General features: G+C 45.2%; 1 protein-coding gene across 1 annotated transcript in view; it reads right to left on the bottom strand.

Moving 5' to 3' along the window:
* Window positions 1-19,452, bottom strand: part of CFAP46 (cilia and flagella associated protein 46) — a 128,937-nt gene that overhangs the window by 103,159 nt on the left and 6,326 nt on the right. Inside the window, 5 exon segments of the mRNA XM_074232114.1 lie at window positions 1,966-2,064; window positions 8,210-8,309; window positions 8,888-8,992; window positions 9,991-10,085; window positions 11,532-11,655. Coding sequence (XP_074088215.1) covers window positions 1,966-2,064; window positions 8,210-8,309; window positions 8,888-8,992; window positions 9,991-10,085; window positions 11,532-11,655 — 523 coding nt within the window.

The raw sequence follows: 19,452 nt of genomic DNA, 5'->3' as shown, positions 1-19,452 counted from the left end.
TTCCCTCACATCCATCTTGGAGAGGGGAGTTTGTGGCCACTTCCCTTGTTCTTGGGATGGTTTCCTTTCCAGACCCCACCATAGGATCTTTTCTCCCTCTCTTTTTCCTTATGGGTTGCCTTCCCCCGTTACGTCAGCAGCTTTGCCTCATTGGCTTGTCACCTAGCCCAGTCCTGATCAAGCGAGGCTTCATCATGGGAGTCTCTGTGTCTCTTTCTACATCCCCTCAGCCTCCAGATGCTGACACTCATGACCTCATTTTCATTTTGTATTTCACCCCCTACCCCAGCCCCCATCTCTCTCTGACCCATGTGATCATGGATGGGAAGAGGTGGGGAATCTGTATCAGATAACCTTGGGGAACCTGGCTTTTCCCTGAGGTGGGAGCTGTGGTTCATTGGCCTCCCAAGTGCATTCTGGTTCTAAGGGCACAGGGTCCTAACCTTACTCTCTTTTCCCCTTCCCCCAGCCCTGGGGGGATCATGCCCAATGATCCAGGCTGGTCAGCACAAGGCCAGGGAAGGCAAGAGCTAGATCAATCAATTGAAATGCCAGTGGGTGCTGCCCAACCCTGCCCTCCTTATGCACCCCAGGGTGCCACTTTCCGGCATGGATTTTCACAAGGGGGTGGTTAAAATATTGCTTGGGTCCAGGTCCAGACTAGGGACATCTCCTGACCACAGGCCCCTTGCCAGGCCAGCCAGCGGGGTCTTCTCCAGACTTCAGTCAAACTGAGGGCTTCACTCTAGGCAATGCATAAGCACCAATTTTCCCCAGCAAACATTTAGTATGCTCCACTGTATGCAGTGGCCAACAGTTGGTACTGGGGTTCCAAACCTGCTGTGGAGTGGCTGGTACTCCATATGGTGGGCACCCAGACCAAATACAAGGACTTGGAGAAAGAGAACTGAATGCAGGTTCCAGGGATATGGGAGGAAGCTGGGTGCCATTCCAAGTTATCAGGGACAGTCTCCCCCAGGATGGGGAGCATCCAAGGGAGGAATGAGAATGGGGAAGGGGGAGTGCATTCAGTGCAAACATGTGTCAGAGGGGCTGCAGTGTGGGGGCACAAGATGGGAATCAGTGCAGAAGGGCTTGTGGGTGCCAACAGGGTTGTCCTCAGAAAAACTTGTTCTATTCCTGTAACAACAAGGAGCTATAGGGCAAGTGTGTGTGTGGGGGTGTGATCAAATCAGGGTCTGTGGATGACTAATTCTGGGGAATCCTAGGGTGAACTGGAGAGGGGTCCAGAGGATGGGGAGGGGTCCTAGCTGATGACTAGACCATCCATTCCATGACAGAGTTTCTCAGAATTTCTAGTCTCCAAGGCAGACTGGAGAGGAATGCTCCAACCTGCCTAGCCAATACCTGCACAGCTGGAATGCTTAAGAAGCTTTTCTTGTTCCCCGCCTCAGATCCACCTCCTGGCAGCTGCCCTCCACTGCTCCTGCTTGGCATTCTGAGGCCAAACTGAATCATTTCTGCCCCCCAAACAGCCTTCATGAAGGTCAAAAACCACTTTGCCTGTTCCCCTTCTTCTCTACTCTAAGCTAAATATCCCCACTTCCATCAGTCAGCCTTTTCGGGTGGCTCTCCAGGCCCTTCCCAACCCTGGTCACTCTCCTTTGGACCTTCCCCAAACTGACCTAACAACGAGGGTGGGGGAGGAGGGAGGCAACAGCCAGGATGGAGGCCCTCAGCTCCACTGAGACATAACTTTACTCCCCACTCTTTTGTTTTGTCCCTTCCCTTTTTCAGAATTCTTAATGGGAGTGAGCACCTGGGCCCCAGGCAGTATGGCCTAGTGGAACCCGTCCATTTGAATTTTCTGGAGGGCCCCTCTGTCCCTCCCTCCTGAGGCCTCAGTTTCCCCTTCATCTGGCAGACGGGGTTGGGGAAACTCTGTCTGGGGTGGACTGGGTACTAAGTGAGGGCAGGGTCCCTACACTTGGGGTACAGACTCACCTCCACAGCACTGCGTGTATAGACATTGACCTTGCCATCAATCCTTAGGATTTCCAGTTCATATTCCAGGCACTCCACCTCAATCATTTTCCCAGGATCCTGGGGATCAGAAAGATGTCAGAGTGGAAGCCCAACTTAAGGGACCTTTGGGAGCCATCAGGGGGTTCTGTGGCAAGAGCTGACCAAGAGCACAGAAATGTAATTAGCTCAGATATGGAAACCATTGAGACAGTCTAAGATAGTTCCTGAATATTTCATTTTCCTTCCCACTAGTCTCCTTGCCCACATAGGGTCTCTGAGGAGCCATTAAATTACTTTCTAAACTCTGGCATGAGAAATGTGGGTGTTTCTGGGTACCAAGGTTATGTCATCTGAGATCCAAGGAGGTCTGGGTATAGTCCTAGGAAGAAATCATGATCTATTCACCTGCTGGGTTAGTCATATTTCGCTGGACTGAGTAGAGGGAAATACTGGAAATCCCAAGGAATTTAGCTATGCCAAGGATCCCCTCACCACTCCTACTTCTCTGGCCTTCATTCCTCAGCCCTCTCCAGTGTCCTCACCTATTTCTCCTCTCTTCCCCTCCTCACCTGGTCCAGTCCATGCATGTGCACACACACAGTACTCTGGGAAGTTGGCAGTGCTCATCTCGGGTTTATCCTGATTATCAGAGAAAGCACATTTCTGGGGGTTGATCCTAGTGGAGTGAGGCCAACACCTGCCATTGGGCTGCCCAGAATCCCCCAGGAGGCCCTTGACCAAGGGCCACTACAGAATCTAGATGAGGCATGCCTAATGCCAGGTCATCAAATGTTCTTGCTAATGTCTTCTGAATCATGTTGACTCTCTGTGACTCCATGGACCACAGCATCCTCAGGCTCTTCTGTCCTTCACCATTGCCCAGAATCTGTCCAAGCTGATGCCCACTGCTTCCATGACACCATTTCTCCATCTCATTCTTTGTCATCCCCTTTTCCTTTTGCTTTCAATCTTTCCCAACATCAGGGACTTTTCCAATGAGTCCTGTCTTCTCATTATGTGATCTTCTCATTAGCTTCGGGATTTGATCTTCCAGTGAATAGAATTAATTTTTTTAAGAGTTGACTGAATTGTAGTCCAAGGTACTTATCAAAAGTCTGCTCCATCACCACAGTCCAATGCTACAATTCGGTGGCACTCAGCTTTCCTTAGAATCCATCTCTCACAGTCTTCCATTGCTACTGGAAAATTCAGTCAGAATGGTCTCCAGACTGTTGTCAGTAGGGTAATGGAGCTGCTTTTTGGCCAGCTATGCAGGTTTGCCATCTGCGGTGACCACTGAGCCCAAGAATAAATAATCTGACACCACTTCCATTTCTTTCCCTCCGTTCACCAGGTGGTGATGGTTCTGATTGCCAAGATGTCTTTTTCAGTGTTAAACTTCAGGCCAGCTCTCATATTCTCCTCTTTCACCTGCATCAAGAGGCTTCTTAATCCTTCCCTTTTGGTGGTGGTGGGGGGAGCGGCGGCTAGGTGGCATAGTGGATAAAGCACCGGCCTTGGAGTCGGGAGGACCTGGGTTCAAATCCAGTCTCAGACACTTAATAATTACCTAGCTGTGTGGCCTTGGGAAAGCCACTTAACCCCATTTGCCTTGCAAAAACCTAAAAAAAAATCCTTCCCTTTCTGCCATTAGAGCAGAATCATCTGCACATCTGAGACCTCTGCTATTTCTCCCAGCAACTGGACACTTCTGTCTTTTGATTCCCCCAGGCTGCTATTTCCCACATGGTATTCCATATCGACAATAAATAAACAAGATGACGATATGTAGTCTTGTCAGACTATTTTTCCAATTCTAACTATTGGTTCTTGACCTGAATACAGGTTCCTTAGGAGACAGGTCTGATGATCTGGCGCTCACCTCTCTTTGAGGACTTGCCACGTTTGTTTTGATCCACACAACCAAAGATTTTAGTGTAATCAGTAAGAAGAGGTAAATGTTGGGGTTTTTCTGGAACTTCCTTCCTATAACCACAATCTGGCAAACAATGGCAATTTGGTCTCTAGTGCCTCCATGACTCTGAAAACCGTCTTGTTGTGCTGGTAATTCTGGCTTCACATTTTGCTGAAGAATCCTAATCACAAGCTTGTTTGCTGGCATGTGTACTTAGCCCAGTTGCTCAGTAATTTGGATATTCTTTGGAATTGCCCTTCTTTAGCACTCAGACATAAACAGATTCTTCCCACACAGTTTTCCAAAATTTGTTGGCATCAGCTTTAAGGATTTAAAGTAGTTCAACTGGCATTCCATCACCTCCACTAGTCTTTTGGTTAGCAAGCTTCCTAAAACCCACATGATTTCATTCTCCAGGACATCTGGTTCTGGATCTGGATCAATAACCACCATTATGTGTATAGGAGATGTTAAGGTCTTTCTTGGATAGTTCTGTGCATTCTTGACGTCTCTTCTACTTTAGCTAAATCTTACCATTTTTTTTATCAAGCCCATTTTTTGCATTAAACTTTCCCTTGATAGATCTTTCTTAAAAGCATCTTTTGACGTTCCCATTCTATTATTTTTCTATTTCTTTGCATTGCTCATTAAAAAAACAACAAACCCCCTTCTGATCTTTCCTTGCTTTTCTCATTCAGTTGGGTACGACTTTCCCTTCTACTTTCCTTCTTTCTTCAACTATCTGGAAAGCCTCTTCAGAGCACCATTCTGTTTTCTTGTTCTTTTCCTTTGGGAGGTTTTGTGGTTGTTGCCTTCTGTATGATCTCACAAACTTCTGCCCATAGTTCTTCAGGCACTCTATCCATCAAATCCAATCCCTAAATCTAGTCATCATCACCTCCACTGTATTTTCCCGAGAGGTATTATTGAGGTCAGAGACCTCAAGAGACACATGACCTGATGGGTTTCCTTCCTTTCTTTGATGTAATCCTGAATTTTACAAGAAGAATGTTTCAGGCTTTCCTAGAGCACAGACTCCTGGAGCCTTCCAGGACCGCCTCTACCCCAACCTAATTCCATTTCTAAGGGACCAAAGACAACTCCTCAGTCCTCTCAGGGCCTCATTGTAAGAAGTGACAGTGAGGTACCCACGGCATTATTGAAAACAAAGTTTCATGTCACAGGGAACCGAGCCCTCGATCTTTATTAAGGAAGATCTTGGTTCAAATTCTGCCTGTGACACATGAGCCTGTGCAACTTATTCAACCCAATGAGTCTCAGTTTCCTTATAGGTAACATAAGGGAGGAACTCTGACCATCCCACCTCATTTGAAAGAAATTCCATATTATGTTAGTAATACTAGGATGCATCAATCAATTACTAGGAAGTTGGGCAGTTCCCCAGCCTGTACTTCACCTGAATTAATGAGATTATAGTCATAGTATAAAAGAGCAGGGTTCTTACAGAACCAGAGAGAGATTCCAAGGGTCTGGCTGAGCGGGAAAAGGGCAGCCAGTGACAGGGGCAGGGGAAGGAAGAAGGTACTGATGGAGGAAGGGGAGGCCCATTGAGAAGGGCCTGCTCATCTTCCCCATCTGTACACAGAGGGAGAAAATTGTTTGTGTCCTTTTTCAGTCAGTGCCAGCCAACTGCAGAGAGAGAGAGAGAGAGAGAGAGAGAGAGAGAGAGAGAGAGAGAGAGAGAGAGAGAGAGAGAGAGAAAGAGAGAGAGAGAGAGAAAGAGAGAGAGAGAGAGAAGGAAAGCCGAGAAGCTTTGGACAGATGGGCACCGTGACTTTTCATCTATTATCAACCTGGTCCCACAGAAGGGTTGCTGCTTGTCATCCCTCCCCACCAAGGCTTACAATAGACTCGTACGTCGTGTCAGATAGGCACTCCTCACATTTCTAGGAGGACCTAACAAGATACTCCCCACAAGAGGCTCTCAGAATATTTACTGATTCTTATAAAAAGAATGTTTGGATGGTGCCCACACAGCCCCTGCACCTTCCCCTTTCCCTCTCTGACCCACCCCCAATCACTGAATCTCAAAATGACAGGCACCAGGAAACCTCTTGGAGTGACTCCCAAGGCCTTCACACAGAATCCTCCTCATTGACCTCTAAAGATGCTTTACCAGCCCCCCAGACTCACCTGGTCTGTCCCCCTCTGCTCTGGCTCCTGCCCTCTGGAATCAAGTCCTCTGTCCCACTGGAGGCTGGCCTTAGTGTGGTCACAATTTGGCCTTCTCCAGACTCTGGGCCAGTAGTCCTTGATGGCAGTAGCCCAAGGCACTTGACGTGTTTTCTAGGGGGTATCTCTGTCCACCCATACATTTGTCCTGGACCAACAGGGAGTTCCCAACAAGCTTAGTAAATTGGAATGAATCAGAGACAGAGACCAGAGGCCACCCTCCAATGGCAGGCTGGTGATCTCCATGTGAAGGCATTCCACATTTGTGTCAGGTTCCTTCCCTGTCACTCTCCTCCTCCAAAGCTACCATCCACTGGAACTGTGGGAGAGTCTTCTCCCAGGAGTTTTTTTTTTAATAGAAATGTTTAATTTCAGTTTTTGTTTGAAGACTTCAATGCCCAGAGCTGACCTGGGGCCTCCCTCGACCTTCCTTTTCCCTCCTCATTGGGTCCCCACTGCTCTCATCCTCAGCACCAGCAGCGACCAATCTGAACATGGGGCACAGGCCTAGGCACTGGGAGGAGCTCCGAGGAGATGTCCAGTCAGATACAATGGGGCCTCAGGAGGAGCCTGAGGGAGAAGTCTGCTGTCCAGCTCATCCCCGGGACCCTCATGGTCCACCGCTCTGCAGACCTCACTTAGCTGAGCACTGATTGGTGACTTGATTCTGTGTGCGTGTTGGCAGATTCCCTCCCCCCTTCACTCAGCCCCCTGTGGACTAGGGAAGGGGGGGATCCTGGAAGACTGGGACTTGGCCTTCTACTTTTAATTCATGTTAATTCAACATCCATTAAAAAGTGCTAATCCACAAGGCTCTGTGTGAGACAGAGGGGCACAGAGACAAAAATGAGGGCAGGCGTTGTTACCTCTGGTTGAGCGGCCAGGAGAAGAGGAACACTGGGGAAGAAAGAGAGTTGGAGAGCCCAGGGACTTCCCTGGTGTCGTGGGTGCTGGAGAACCAAGCACTGAAGGAAACCAGGGGACTGTAGAGGCAGAAGAAAGGGGGTGGTGATGGTGCGCCCAGTGCAGGGGGGCAGTTGGAAGAGGAGGGAGGCAGGCAGGGACTGAAAAGATGAGCTGTGGGAACCCTGGTGGAAGGAACAGAAGCCTCTGAGCAGGGGAGTGCCGTGGTAAAACCTGAGCCTTTGGAGGCTTTTGTAGCTATCTGAATTGGGAGGAGGGGAAGGAGGCTGCCCCACTGCAGGCATGGACAGGTTGGGGGGAGGTGGGAGAGATGATTTAGATTAATACCAATGAGCATGTCAATGATTTTATTTGGGATCCAAATCTGCGGTCTCCCTGAGAAGTCCCTCTGCCAATGCATTAGCCTCAAATCCTGCCCAGGGTCACAGAGGCCAGCACAGGTCAGAGCCCCAATGGATGAGGCCCCGAGACTCCAATTATGATTTAATTATAGGCTCTACTGCCTCTGGCCTGCCTTGGCTCACTTTTTGTCCTTTTCCTTAATCACCTCTACTCAAGCCCCTCTGCCCTGGCCTGCTCAGATCTGCTGAGGGACGGACTTACTTGTCCAGCACCTGGCCTGCCTGGGGCCTCCTTGGATATCCACAGCCCATTGAACGAGCAAGTTTAGAACTTCTGAGTCCCATCCCTTCCAATTCCTCAGTGATGCCATCTAACCCCAGGGCCACTTCTAGCAGCCGGGGTTCACCTTGACAGGTTTAATCGCCTGCTGAGAATATTTTTCTTCCTTTCCCGCCCTATATAAAGAAACACATTCCACATCTCTCTTTGCTGGAGCTCCTCCCAGCTCACTGCCTGTTCTGCCATCGAGTGGGCCCGATAAAGCCTTACTGGCCCGAGAGAAAGCCTGTATCAGAGTTTGTTCATTTTTCACGGGAGGAACACTGAGACTTTCAGAGGCTAATGCTGTGGCCATGGGCCGACCTCAATCTGGGTCTTCCTGCCTCCTGGTTCCACACTCTGCTCGGCTGCCTCTCCACCTTCAGGGACTCTGGACCATTCTCAGAGGGAGCCTGGGCCCCAGGAGAACCACTGCCTCCCCTTGAGGCACATTGTGGGTGACTCCTGTTGGGTTAGCCTCCCTGGACAATGCTGCCACTTACTCCCCCGCAGTGGGGTGCAGCTACTTACCATCTGCTTTATGTCCTTCAGATCTTCAATGCAGACGCTGGAGATATCGACACATTTCAAGCTCAAGGAAAGACGGGCTAATTCTAAGAGCAGTGGGATCCTGCGGGGTAAAGGGAGACCTGTGAACATGGGACCTCCAGTGGGAATTGGGTGCTGGGGGACGTCCAGGCAGGCTCAAAGAGGAATTCTCTGTCATTCTTCTCTTGTAAGGTAGACTGCCCCCCCACCCTGAGGAAGTCAAAGGATAGGCAGGATGCCTAAAAAGCCTGCTCCTCCCAGACCATCCATTCTTGTCCCCTCCCCCAGGATGGCTTCATTTCAATGTAACCCCAGACCCCAGCCTGAACAAGAGCATGCTAGCACATGGGGAAGCAGCACTGCTAATGGCAATCCACAAACTCCCCAAAGACCCAGCAGACCTCCCTGGTGCCTACAGAGGAGGACACACCTGGAGAGAACCCTGGGGTGACTAAGGGCCATGCCTCCCCCAGCAGGTGGGTCTTTGCTGTCCTCACTGGACCTCGGAGAGACCTAGAGAGGGTCTGTCTGCACTGGTAAAATTCAGACTAGAATTGGGGGTCAGCGAACTTCCCTTAGGGAATGATTGTGTGGCCTGAGCCAGGGCCAGAGGTCATCTGTCTAAGGCAGGTGCTGGCCCTCACTGGCCCACACACTCACTTTTCATCCTGGATGGATTCTTGGTCTTGAAACTGCTGCAACAGTTCATAGGCCTCTTTCAAGTATTTATCGGTCTCCTGCTGGGACAATTTCTTCTTCAAGGGCCTGAATGAGAGGATTTCATTCGAAATCTGGGCAGCAGAAGCCCGGCTCTACCAGCCCCTTCCCATCTCCCCCCAAACCAGGAGAAACCCCCCCAGCTTTGGTTCACCGAAGGGCTACAAGTCGGCTGGAGGGGCCAGCTTAATTAATGCAAAACAGCAAAGGTCTGAGAAGGAGGCTGAACCTCCCCCAGCTCTGGACCCCACGAACAGTCCCTCGCTGTCCCTCCATTGCTTCTCCCTCTGAGATCCTGAGCCACTTAGAAAGATGTGGGACGGCAAGGAGAGGAAGGCCCCGGGCACAGGACTGAGGCCAGGTGCAAAACCTGAGCCTTCCTCACACCCACTGGGTGGGATTAGCCCCGGCCGCTCCAATCCCTGAAATGAGATATTTCCTTAGGGAGAAAGAGGGGAAGACAGAGGGAGGGAGAGAGGGAGAGAGAGAGAGAGAGAGAGAGAGAGAGAGAGAGAGAGAGAGAGAGAGAGAGAGAGAGAGAGAGAGAAAGGAGGTAGAGAGAGAGGGAGAGACAGAAAGAAAAACAGAGAGAGAGAGGGAGGGAGAGAGCAGGCAAAGAAAGACAGAGACAAAGAAGAGACAGAAAAAGAGAGAGACAGAGAGAGAGAGAGGAAGAAGGGGAGGAGGGGTAGCAGCAGCAGTTACAATGGCATTGGCAGGAATTAGGGGTTAGGGTTCTCACAGTAAACCACTCCTGGGTGGGAAGTGCTGTTATTATCTCATTTGACAGATGAAGAAACTGAGGCCAACAGGAGAAGTGACTTGCCCAGGGTCTCCCAGCTAGGAAGTGCCTATGGCCAGGGCTCTGTGCCCGTGGTGCCCCCTCGCCACCCAAATGAATAGCAGGGACCAGTGGGGAGCGAGAGTCTGGATTGGAGGGCCTCCTGGCCAGCCCCATAGACCCGCCCAGGCCTCTCCTAGACTGTGGTCTCTGACTTGCAGTTCCCATGGGCTTAGGGAGGGGAGTGTTGCTGCTCAGTCCTTACGACTTTAACGTGTTGATATTAAAAAGGATGGACAAGCTGATGGAATCTTGAATTTCTTCCTTGATTTTCGTCAACTCCATGAGCTTGTGCTGCACCTGTTGGGAAAGCAGCAGAAGGGTAGGAGCAGGAAGACCTCTCCCAGGTCCAGCCCAGGAGTCGAATCCAGCATCCCGACTTAGGCTGGTGGGTCCTGGGCAGTTGCAGCCCAGCTCAGGGGCGGCAGGGGCCCACAGAGGCTATCCTGAACAAAGCCCTCACTCCGCACTCACACTTTTTAGATAACTCTCTCCTGACTCTTTGTGACTCCATGTGGGATTTCCTTGGCAGAGACACTAGAGTACTTTGCCATTTCCTTCTCCGGCTCATTTTACAGATGAAGAAACTGAGGCAAACAGGGGGAAATGACTTTCCCAGGGTCACACAGCTAGTAAGTGACTAAGGTCACATTTGAACTCAGATCTTCCTGACTCCAGGAGGGGACTTTATTCATTGACCCCAAATCTCGACACCACCTGGAAGATCCCACCTAGAATCAGACTGACTCCCACAGTGGTCCAGGGGCCTTCAGATAGGTGTCAGTGGTCTCCAATTGGGGACCCTGACATCAAGATCAAAACTGCCTTCACAATGCCCATCCTTAACCCTGCTCCCAGTTCTGACCTCCAGCTAAAACAAGGCTGGTCCACCTTCCCAGGGACAATTCATCCTACACTGGGCATCTGTAAGACCCTCACAATCCCACTCATGGCCTCCCCTCTCATTGCCCCTCCTTCTGGACGCCCCCAGGCTGGTCTACACAACCAAACCCCAAATCTACTTTTATTTTCAGTTGTTATTTGTTAAACATGGTATTTTCCTATCCCCTATACTTCCAATGGGCTTCTCTCAGAACAAACAATAAAGGGTGGGAGGGAGAAAAGCCATGTAGCAAAGCAGCCATCACCTTGAAAAGCCAGACCTTCTCTGCAAAGCTCCACAATTGGGGTCTTGGCCCCTCTTTCAGGTCTCACTTCACAGCTCTCAGAATCTACTGCTTCCCCTTCCCCCAGCCAAGCCGATAGCTGGAGTGGGTGCCCCCCTCCACCCCCCAATTCCTGGCATTGACATCCACTCTCCTCCTTTCTAGCTGGGTTGGGAACTTGAGACAGTCAGATAATGCCTTGGACAGAGTGCTGGGCCTAGAGTCATAAAGACCAGAGTTCAAATCCAGTTGTGTGATCATTTAAACTCAACTGTAAATTGGAAATAACAGAGGCACCTACCTCTCAGGATGGTGAGGATCAAATGAGACATTTGCAAAAAAAAGCAATTAGCTCAGTGGCCAGCATACAGTAGGTGCTAACGGTGTTGGTTTTATTATTAGGTTGGCTACAAAGTACTGCGAGCACAGGTCAGATCAAGGACCCCACCGGTCACCCTCTGCCTGCTATTGCCTCTTTTTAAATGCCCCAAGGTTTGCTCCTATATTTCCTTTTATTCCCAAACTCCCTTCTTTCAAAAACAAGTTGACAATCTGAATGTAATTTTAAAGGTCATCTCACCATGATGGAAAAGATACGTTCATATCTGTGCCGGGCGTTGGACTTGATAAACGGGGCAGCTTTGGTACAGAAGTTCTCGGCCTCTTCCATTTTGCCAGCCTCCAGGTAACACTCCAAGAGCTCTCTGCCAAAAAAAAAAATGCAAGAAAGTTGGAAAGGCTTCTGATCCTCTTGGGAAGTCCCTGGACCCTGAGCACCCTGAGAGAGCCCCTATCGGCAAATCCTAAAATGAAGGTCACCTTGGAGCCCAAGACACAGTAAATGCTTCCTAAATGATTGTGGTCTAGAATTCCCTTGACTAGGAGGTGCAATCTTTTGTTTCAATTTGCATTTCTTCCTATTCACGATTTGGAACATGTTTACAAATGTCTGTGTCTGCTTGTCTAGTCCATGGGGTGGGGTGGGGGGTCCTGCTCATCTCTTTTGATCATTTAAGGGGAATAATAATGATAATGACTATTTACATAGCATCTACTATGTGCCAAATGTTCCACATTATTATATTGTTCCTCATAATAACCCTGAGAGGTCAGTGGTATCACTATCCCCATTTACAGAGAAGTAAACTGAGGCAAATACATTAGCTGCCTTGCCTGCTTTTGTAAAGCTAATAGGTGTCTGAAGCTGAATCTGGACTCAGATCTTGACTCCAGGTGTGCCTGACTGTCCACTGCACCACTTAACCGTCCTAGATGGCAACAATTCCACATTTCTCTTGAATACCAGCCCTTTTCCAGAGAAACTTGTTGCAAAGGTATTTCCCAGGCCAATTTTCTTTCCAATTTCAATTGCACTGATTGCTTCTACAAGTTCAGATAGTCCAAATGGTCCCTTTTGCCTGCACAAGGGCTCTTCCCTTAACTCCCTTCTTTTTTTTCAAATTTGTTTCTGCCTTGATCTTCAATCCTTGGAATAGAACTCCAACTCCAACTCACTCTGCTTCTGCGTCTGACTTCCAACTCTACTAGCCCTAACCCTAATTCCACATCCTAAACAAAGCTCATCGGTTTGGGCCTTAGTCCTGCCCACATTTGGCCCTTGCGAGGCAGAGGATGCTGACAGAACCCTCACTGTTGCCACAGACTGTTTCCTGGTTTTCCAAGGCATCTTTGTCAAGTCAGGAGAGTCTTACCACTTGTTGAACACTTCATTTGTTTCAAGATCATTTTGTCTATGAAAAGTTGGAATATTGCAGGAGGCACTGCAAGACCTACTCCCACTCTGTCCTTCCCCTTTTGTCATTATTTCCTTTAAAACTTTGGATTTTTTGGTTCATCCAGATGAGTTGTGTTATCTTGTCTAGTAACTTTTTTTTTAAGTTTTTGCAAGGCAATGGGGTTGAGTCTCTTGCTCAAGGCCACACAACTAGGTAATTTATTAAGTTTCTGAGGTCAGATTTGAACTCAGGTCCACCTGACTCCAGGGCCCGTGTTCTAGCCACTGCGCCACCTAGTCACCCCATTGTTCTAGTAACTTTTTGAGAATTCCACTGGTAGGACACTGAATATGCAATTAATGTGGGTGGTATTGCTGCTTTATTACATTAGTACAATTTAACAATGAGTCATTAATACCTACTTATTTGAAGCCTCTCTAATTTCTGAATCCTAGGAATTCAATAAAAACTAGTTGAAATAATGAATTTCTGCAAAGTTGCGGGATATAAAGTCACAAATCATCATTTCAATGTACTATCAAAAAAAAAACTGGCAAGAAAAACTAGAAAGAGAAATTCCATTTAAAATAACTGCAGATGGGCGGCTACGTGACGCAGTGGCTAGAACACTGGCCCTGGAGTCAGGAGTACCTGAGTTCAAATCTGGCCTCAGACACTTACTAATTACTTAGCTGTGTGGCCTTGGGCAAGCCACTTAACCCCATTGCCTAGCAAATAAAATAAAATAACTGCAGACAACATAAATCGCTTGAGAGTCTACCTGCCAAGACAAACTCAGGGACTATCTGAATACAGTTACAAAACAATGTTCATACGTACACAGATCTAACGAATTAAAAAAAAAATTAGCTGCTCATGAGTAGGCTGAGCCAATATAATAAAAATTACAATACTACTTAAAGTGATTTATTCAATGACATGCCAATCAAATTACCAAAGAATTATTTTACAGAACTAGAAAAAATAATAAAAAACAAGAACATCAAAGAATTAAACGGGGAAAAAAGAGAGAAGCAAGGCAACCTAGCAGCACCATATTTCACACTGTATTGCAAAGCAGTAACCATCAAAACAAAGGCACTGACTAAGAAATGAGTGATGGATATGGTAGAGACTAGGTACACAATACACAGTAGTAAATGACCATAGTTACTTAGTGTTGGATAAATCCAAAGACCCAAGCATTTGGGACAAGAACTCACAAAAACTTCTGGGAAAACTGGAAAACGTTTTGGCAGAAACTAGGTATAGATCAACACCTCAAACCATGTAGCAAAATAATCAAAATGGATAAATGATTTAGATATAAAACATACTTAAGTAAAGTAAGCATGGAAAAATGTGCCTGTCAGATCTATGGATAATATAAAAGTATATAACCAAACAAGAGATAGCAGAGATTACAGGAAGAAAAATAAATAATTTTGATTTCATAAAATTAAAGTGGTTTTATACGCACAGAACTAAAGCAGCCAAAAGAAGGAAAACAGAAAACTGAGAGAAAACTTTTCATCAAGTGTCTCTGATAAAGGTCTCATTTCTCAAATATACAGAACCATATCTATAAAAATAAGAACCATTCCCCAGCAGATAAATAGTCAAAAGATTTGAACCCTGATCCAATCTTTCTGGGGAGCAATTTGGAAATACATCCAAAGAACAATCAAACTGTACATACCATTTGATCCAGCAATATCACTACTAGGTCTGAATCCCAAAGGAAGCAAAGAAAGGAGGAAAAGACCTATATGTACAAAAACATTTATAGCAGCAAAGAATTGTGGCAAAGAATTGGAAACTGAGGGTATTGTCAGAGCAATTGGGGCAGAAAATCTGAGAGAGAGAGAGCTGTGGTTCATTTTAGGTGATGAAATCACTGGATTCTGACTCAAGAAGGTAAAAAAGGCAGTGATTTTAATTTACAGGTTACTATTTAAAAAGTTCATTGGTTACTACAAAAAAGTTCACAAGTTAGGTTCTTTAACAAGGTAAAGAAAATGAGTTTGTTTTTTTTAAATAAGATAGTGAAGTTATACAAAGAAGAGACAGCTACAAGCTGGGCATCGGAGAGACTGCTAAGGAGGCAAGAGAGAAAAGGGAAACAGTTACATGGAGAAAACTTTACAGTAGAAAGAGAAAAAGCTGAGCAGGGACACAGACCCTCTTTAAATGCACTTCTGTGGTGGAAGGCACAAGGGCAGTGTTTTATGGAATGGTTAACACCTGCTGTAAGGGAGCCTACTGCACCTGCCTCAAGGGCTAGCGTTCTTGACCAAGGTCAAGCATAAGGTCAAATACTGTTAAGTGCAGAGTGGCTTAGGATTCACAGGGCTTAGGGAAGGACACAGGGATACTTAGGAAGAGTCTGGTCTGTTGCCAGACTTACTGCTAAATGGGGTTTACAAAAACCAAAACAGAAGGGAAAACATTTTAACAATTCAGAAAAAAACTACAAGATTTGTTTCCAATGTAAAAAGAAAATCGCACTATTTCTCTATGTTCAGCATTCCCCTGCTTCAAAGGGATGGCTGAATATATAAGTGTGACACTCTAAGAAATGATAAGCAGGAAGCTGTCAGAAAGCCTGGAAATACTTACATGAACTGATGCAAAGCAAAGTGCTCAGAACCAGAATATGTACATTGTAAAAGCAACATTGTAAAAATGATCAACAGTGAAAGACTTAGCTATTCTCTGCAAAACAATTCCAAAGGACCCATAAAAAATGCAATTTACCAGTAGAGAGAGAGAACTGATAAACTCTGAGTGTATACTGAAACATTCTTTTTTAACTTTATTTTTATTATTTTGTTGTGTTTTCTTTGCAAAGTGGCCAAAATGGAAATATATTTGGCATGATCACACATATATAAACAAAATTAAAGTGTTTTTGCCTTTTCAGGGAGGAGGAGAGGTGGGAGAGAGAAAATGAATCTGGAACTCAAAATTTTTAAAATTCTTTTTTTTTAAATTTTTTTTTAAATTTATTTAAGGCAACAAGTTTAAGTGACTTGCCCAAGGTCACACAGCCAGGCGATTATTAAGTGTCTCAGGTTAGATTTGAATTCAGGTCCTCCGAACTCCAGGGTCAGTGCTCTATTCACTATGCCACCTAGCTGCCCCTAAAAATTCTATATCTACATCTAACAAAAGAAATATTTTTTAAAGCCTCTCCAATTTCTGTAAAGAATATAATTGTATTTATATAATATTTTATATCTTACACATTCTGTAGTTCATTTCCTTGGAATTCCCTTTTCCATCTCTTCCTGCTGAGTTTTATTGGGAACACAGAAAAAAGTTGAATCGGTGGGTTTATTTGACATCCTGCTAACTTGGATAAAAATACTCTGCAAATATTTTTTGTTAAATCTCTAAAGAGATCATTGTTTCATCTTCACCTCTGCTTCTCCTCTCAGTGCTTTATCTTGTCTGTTAGCTAGAAATATATAAAATGATAATAATAATAATAATACAGATAGACTGGTTTTGCCTACCTGCTAAGATACTGGCATTGTTCTATGTCTGATAATACTAGGTCTTGGTTCAGATTGCAACTAATAGAAGATCTCAGTCTCATCAATTATTTTAATGGAAATGAGTTCATATTTTATCAAAAGCTTTTTTCAGTACCCTTTATTGATATGTGATTTTTATTTTATGATTAGTGTGACCTATCATTCTTATAATTTTCTTTGTTTCATTATATATTGTATTATATCCCTAGAATAAATTTGACTTAGTCATAGTTGATTCTCTGTGATATGTTGCAAATATTTTATTCTTATTGAAAGTTTGATAGAATGCTTTATTTCTATTTATGTAAATAGAATACATAATCTTTGAATGTTTGGTAGAATATATTTGTGAATCCATCTGATCCAGGTCTTGAGAAGTCAGTGATGGTTTGATTTTTCTGAAATTGGATTGCAGTCATCAAAATCTATTTCTGCAGTCATCAAAATCTATTTCTTGCTAGAGTCATTTTATATTTTTGTAACTATTCATCTGATAGTTTTGTTCTCTCCTAAAACTGGGAAAATTTTATAATAATTTCGTTTGTTCTTATCTATTGTGAAAAATCCATTTTCATTATAATAGTAATTTGTTTTTACTCCCTTTTCAAAATCAAATTAGCTAACTCGATCTAATTTTGTTTTTTAGACTTCTAACTTAATTTAGAAAATTAATTTTGTTTATTCTTTTATTTTCCAAAATTTCCATTTTTGTGTTTAGTTTTCTTGTAGTTGTTCCTTTCCTATTTTTAAAAATTATTTTTAGTTGCAATCTCACTTAGTTGTTCTTTCTTTGTAAGCAGAGTATTTAGAGAGATAAATGTTCCTCTAAGGATTGCATTGGCTGCCTTCCAAAAGTACTGGGAGGTTGTCTCATTGTATTTTATGAAATTATCTGTTGCTGTTATGATTTGTTCTTTAGTCCACCAGTTATTTAGGACTGTTGAGCCTACATTCAAGTTTGGATTCTTTTTTTCTTTGTGGAGGATCATTTTGATGGTGATCAAAAAGGATGACTTTGGTATTTTATCCTTTCCATGTTTGGTCGTATTGTAAATGACCTTCAAGCTTGGTCATCGTCATCTAGGGTAGCTAGTGACCCAGTGAATAGAGCACCAGGCCTGAAGTCATCTGGCCTTCACCTTATTTGCCTCAGTTTCCTCACCTGTAAAATTAGTTGAAGATGCAGCTGCACAACAACAATTTGGTCAGTTTTCCAAGAGGGGTCGAGCACAGCTGAGCATGTGCAGGTTTTCAGTTCTAATTCAGAACCAAACAGAATTCTGTCAAGTTCAGTTTTCTCCAAATTCTCTTTAGGTTCTTAATCTCTTTCCTGGTTACCTTTTGTCAGATTCTCTGGTTTGGAGAGGGGACACTGAGGTCCCTAACTCTCTTAGTATTTCTATTTCCATAATTCAAGGCTTTCTAAGTGATAGCCACGCTATTAAGTCAATAATGGATTGATTTCAGGTGGCTAGGTGGTCCATTGGGGGTGGCTAGGTGGTGCAGTGGATAGAGCACTGGCCCTGGAGTCAGGAGGACCTGAGTTCAAATCCGGCCTCAGATACTTAATAATTACCTAGCTGTGTGGCCTTGGGTAAGTCACTTTTAACCCATTACCTTGCCAAAAAAATAAATAATGGATTAATTTCAATGGATAAGAACAAACTTGGTTATGAAACCCAAGATCTCAGAAAAACATAAGAAAATGCTTCAAATAACTAATAACTGGAGAAATGAAAATTAAAACAACTCTGAAGTCTCAACCCACATCCATCAGATTGGCAAAGATGACAGGAAAAGATAACCACAAATATTAGAGAGATTATAAAAAGCAGACCTATGAATATACTATTGATGGTGCTGAGAGCTGATTCAGCTAGTCCAAGAAAGACCAACAATCTGTCTAAAGCATGGCTCCTCCTGGTCCAGTTCTATCCGTGACCAGGCTTATCCCCTAAGAGATCAGAAAAGACCCAAGTGGACAAACACACTTTATAGCAAAGCCTCTGAAAGGGTCAGTCATCTACTGAGGAATGGACTAAAAAAATCGTGGGGAAGGATTATACTGCAATATTATTATTATACCATAAGAACAAACTAAAACGAAGATGAGCAGTTTCCTAGAAACCTGGGGAGACTTGTGTGAACTGATGCAGAGGGAGGTGAGCAGACCCTGATGCTAAAGCACTCAAGGGCTCTGATTCATGCCATGACCTACCATAATCAAGGACACCTCTCTCTCTCTCTCTCTCTCTCTCTCTCTCTCTCTCTCTCTCTCTCTCTCTTTCAGCTGCACAAATTTGCTGCAAGGGTTTAGTTTTCCTTCTCTCTTCCTTCCCCTTTTCTGGGAGATCAAGAGGGGACAAGGAGAGAGGAAGGAAGGAAGGAGGGAGGGAAGAAAGGAAGAAGAAAGGAAGGAGGGAGGAAAGGAAGGAGGGAAGGAGAGGAGGAAGAAAGCAAGGAGAGAGGAAGGAAGGAAGGAGGGAGGGAGATAAAGGAAGAAAGGAGGGAAGGAAGGAAAGAGAGGGAAGAAAGGGAGGAAAAGGAGGAAAGAAGGAAGGAAGGTAGGTGTGGGGGAGAGGAATTTCTAGAAGATGAGATGGACTGCCTAACAGCTTTGAGAAAGGGGAATCCCTCACTGGGTGTTCTCTACACTGATAGGGGTGGTGGGGTGGAGAGAGACAGAACAGGGAAAGAGAGAGACAAGAGATAGAACAAGAAGCTTATTTGTTTTATTTTGGGGATATTTCTAATATTTGATCCTATTTCCTTTGTTTCTAAAAAGTTTGCCTGAGTAAAAGAAATGATTTCAAAGTCTTGATCTTCCCCACATCCCACAGATCTGAGATCCAATGTACACAAAAATAATCTTTTCCTTTGGCACATGGGGATTTCATCAAGGTTGGGTGAATTGGACTGCATTGAAAATGGTGATGAGGGAGACCCTGTGGCGGGCCAGCTTTAAGTCAGAAAGCACATAGTGGAACAAGAGGGCATGCCAAGGTTCTGTCTGTGGGGGTGATGGGGAGAATAAACAGTGCAACAATAGGAGAAACCAAAGGCTTGGAGAGAAGGATAATCAGCATGGCCTTGGGGTACACACATCCCAGCCGAAGATCAGAAGGCCCTCTTTCCTTCTCTATTCTCTCTCTCTCAGGGAGTCATCATCTCCTGAAGCTTCAGGTATGGCCTCCATGAAGATGGCACCTACATCAAGACATCCAGT

Source organism: Macrotis lagotis, chromosome 4 (assembly GCF_037893015.1).
Source record: "Macrotis lagotis isolate mMagLag1 chromosome 4, bilby.v1.9.chrom.fasta, whole genome shotgun sequence".
NCBI lineage: Eukaryota > Metazoa > Chordata > Mammalia > Peramelemorphia > Peramelidae > Macrotis > Macrotis lagotis.
The sequence above is the reverse complement of the archived record's forward strand: the minus strand, read 5'-3'. Positions and strand labels throughout refer to the sequence as shown.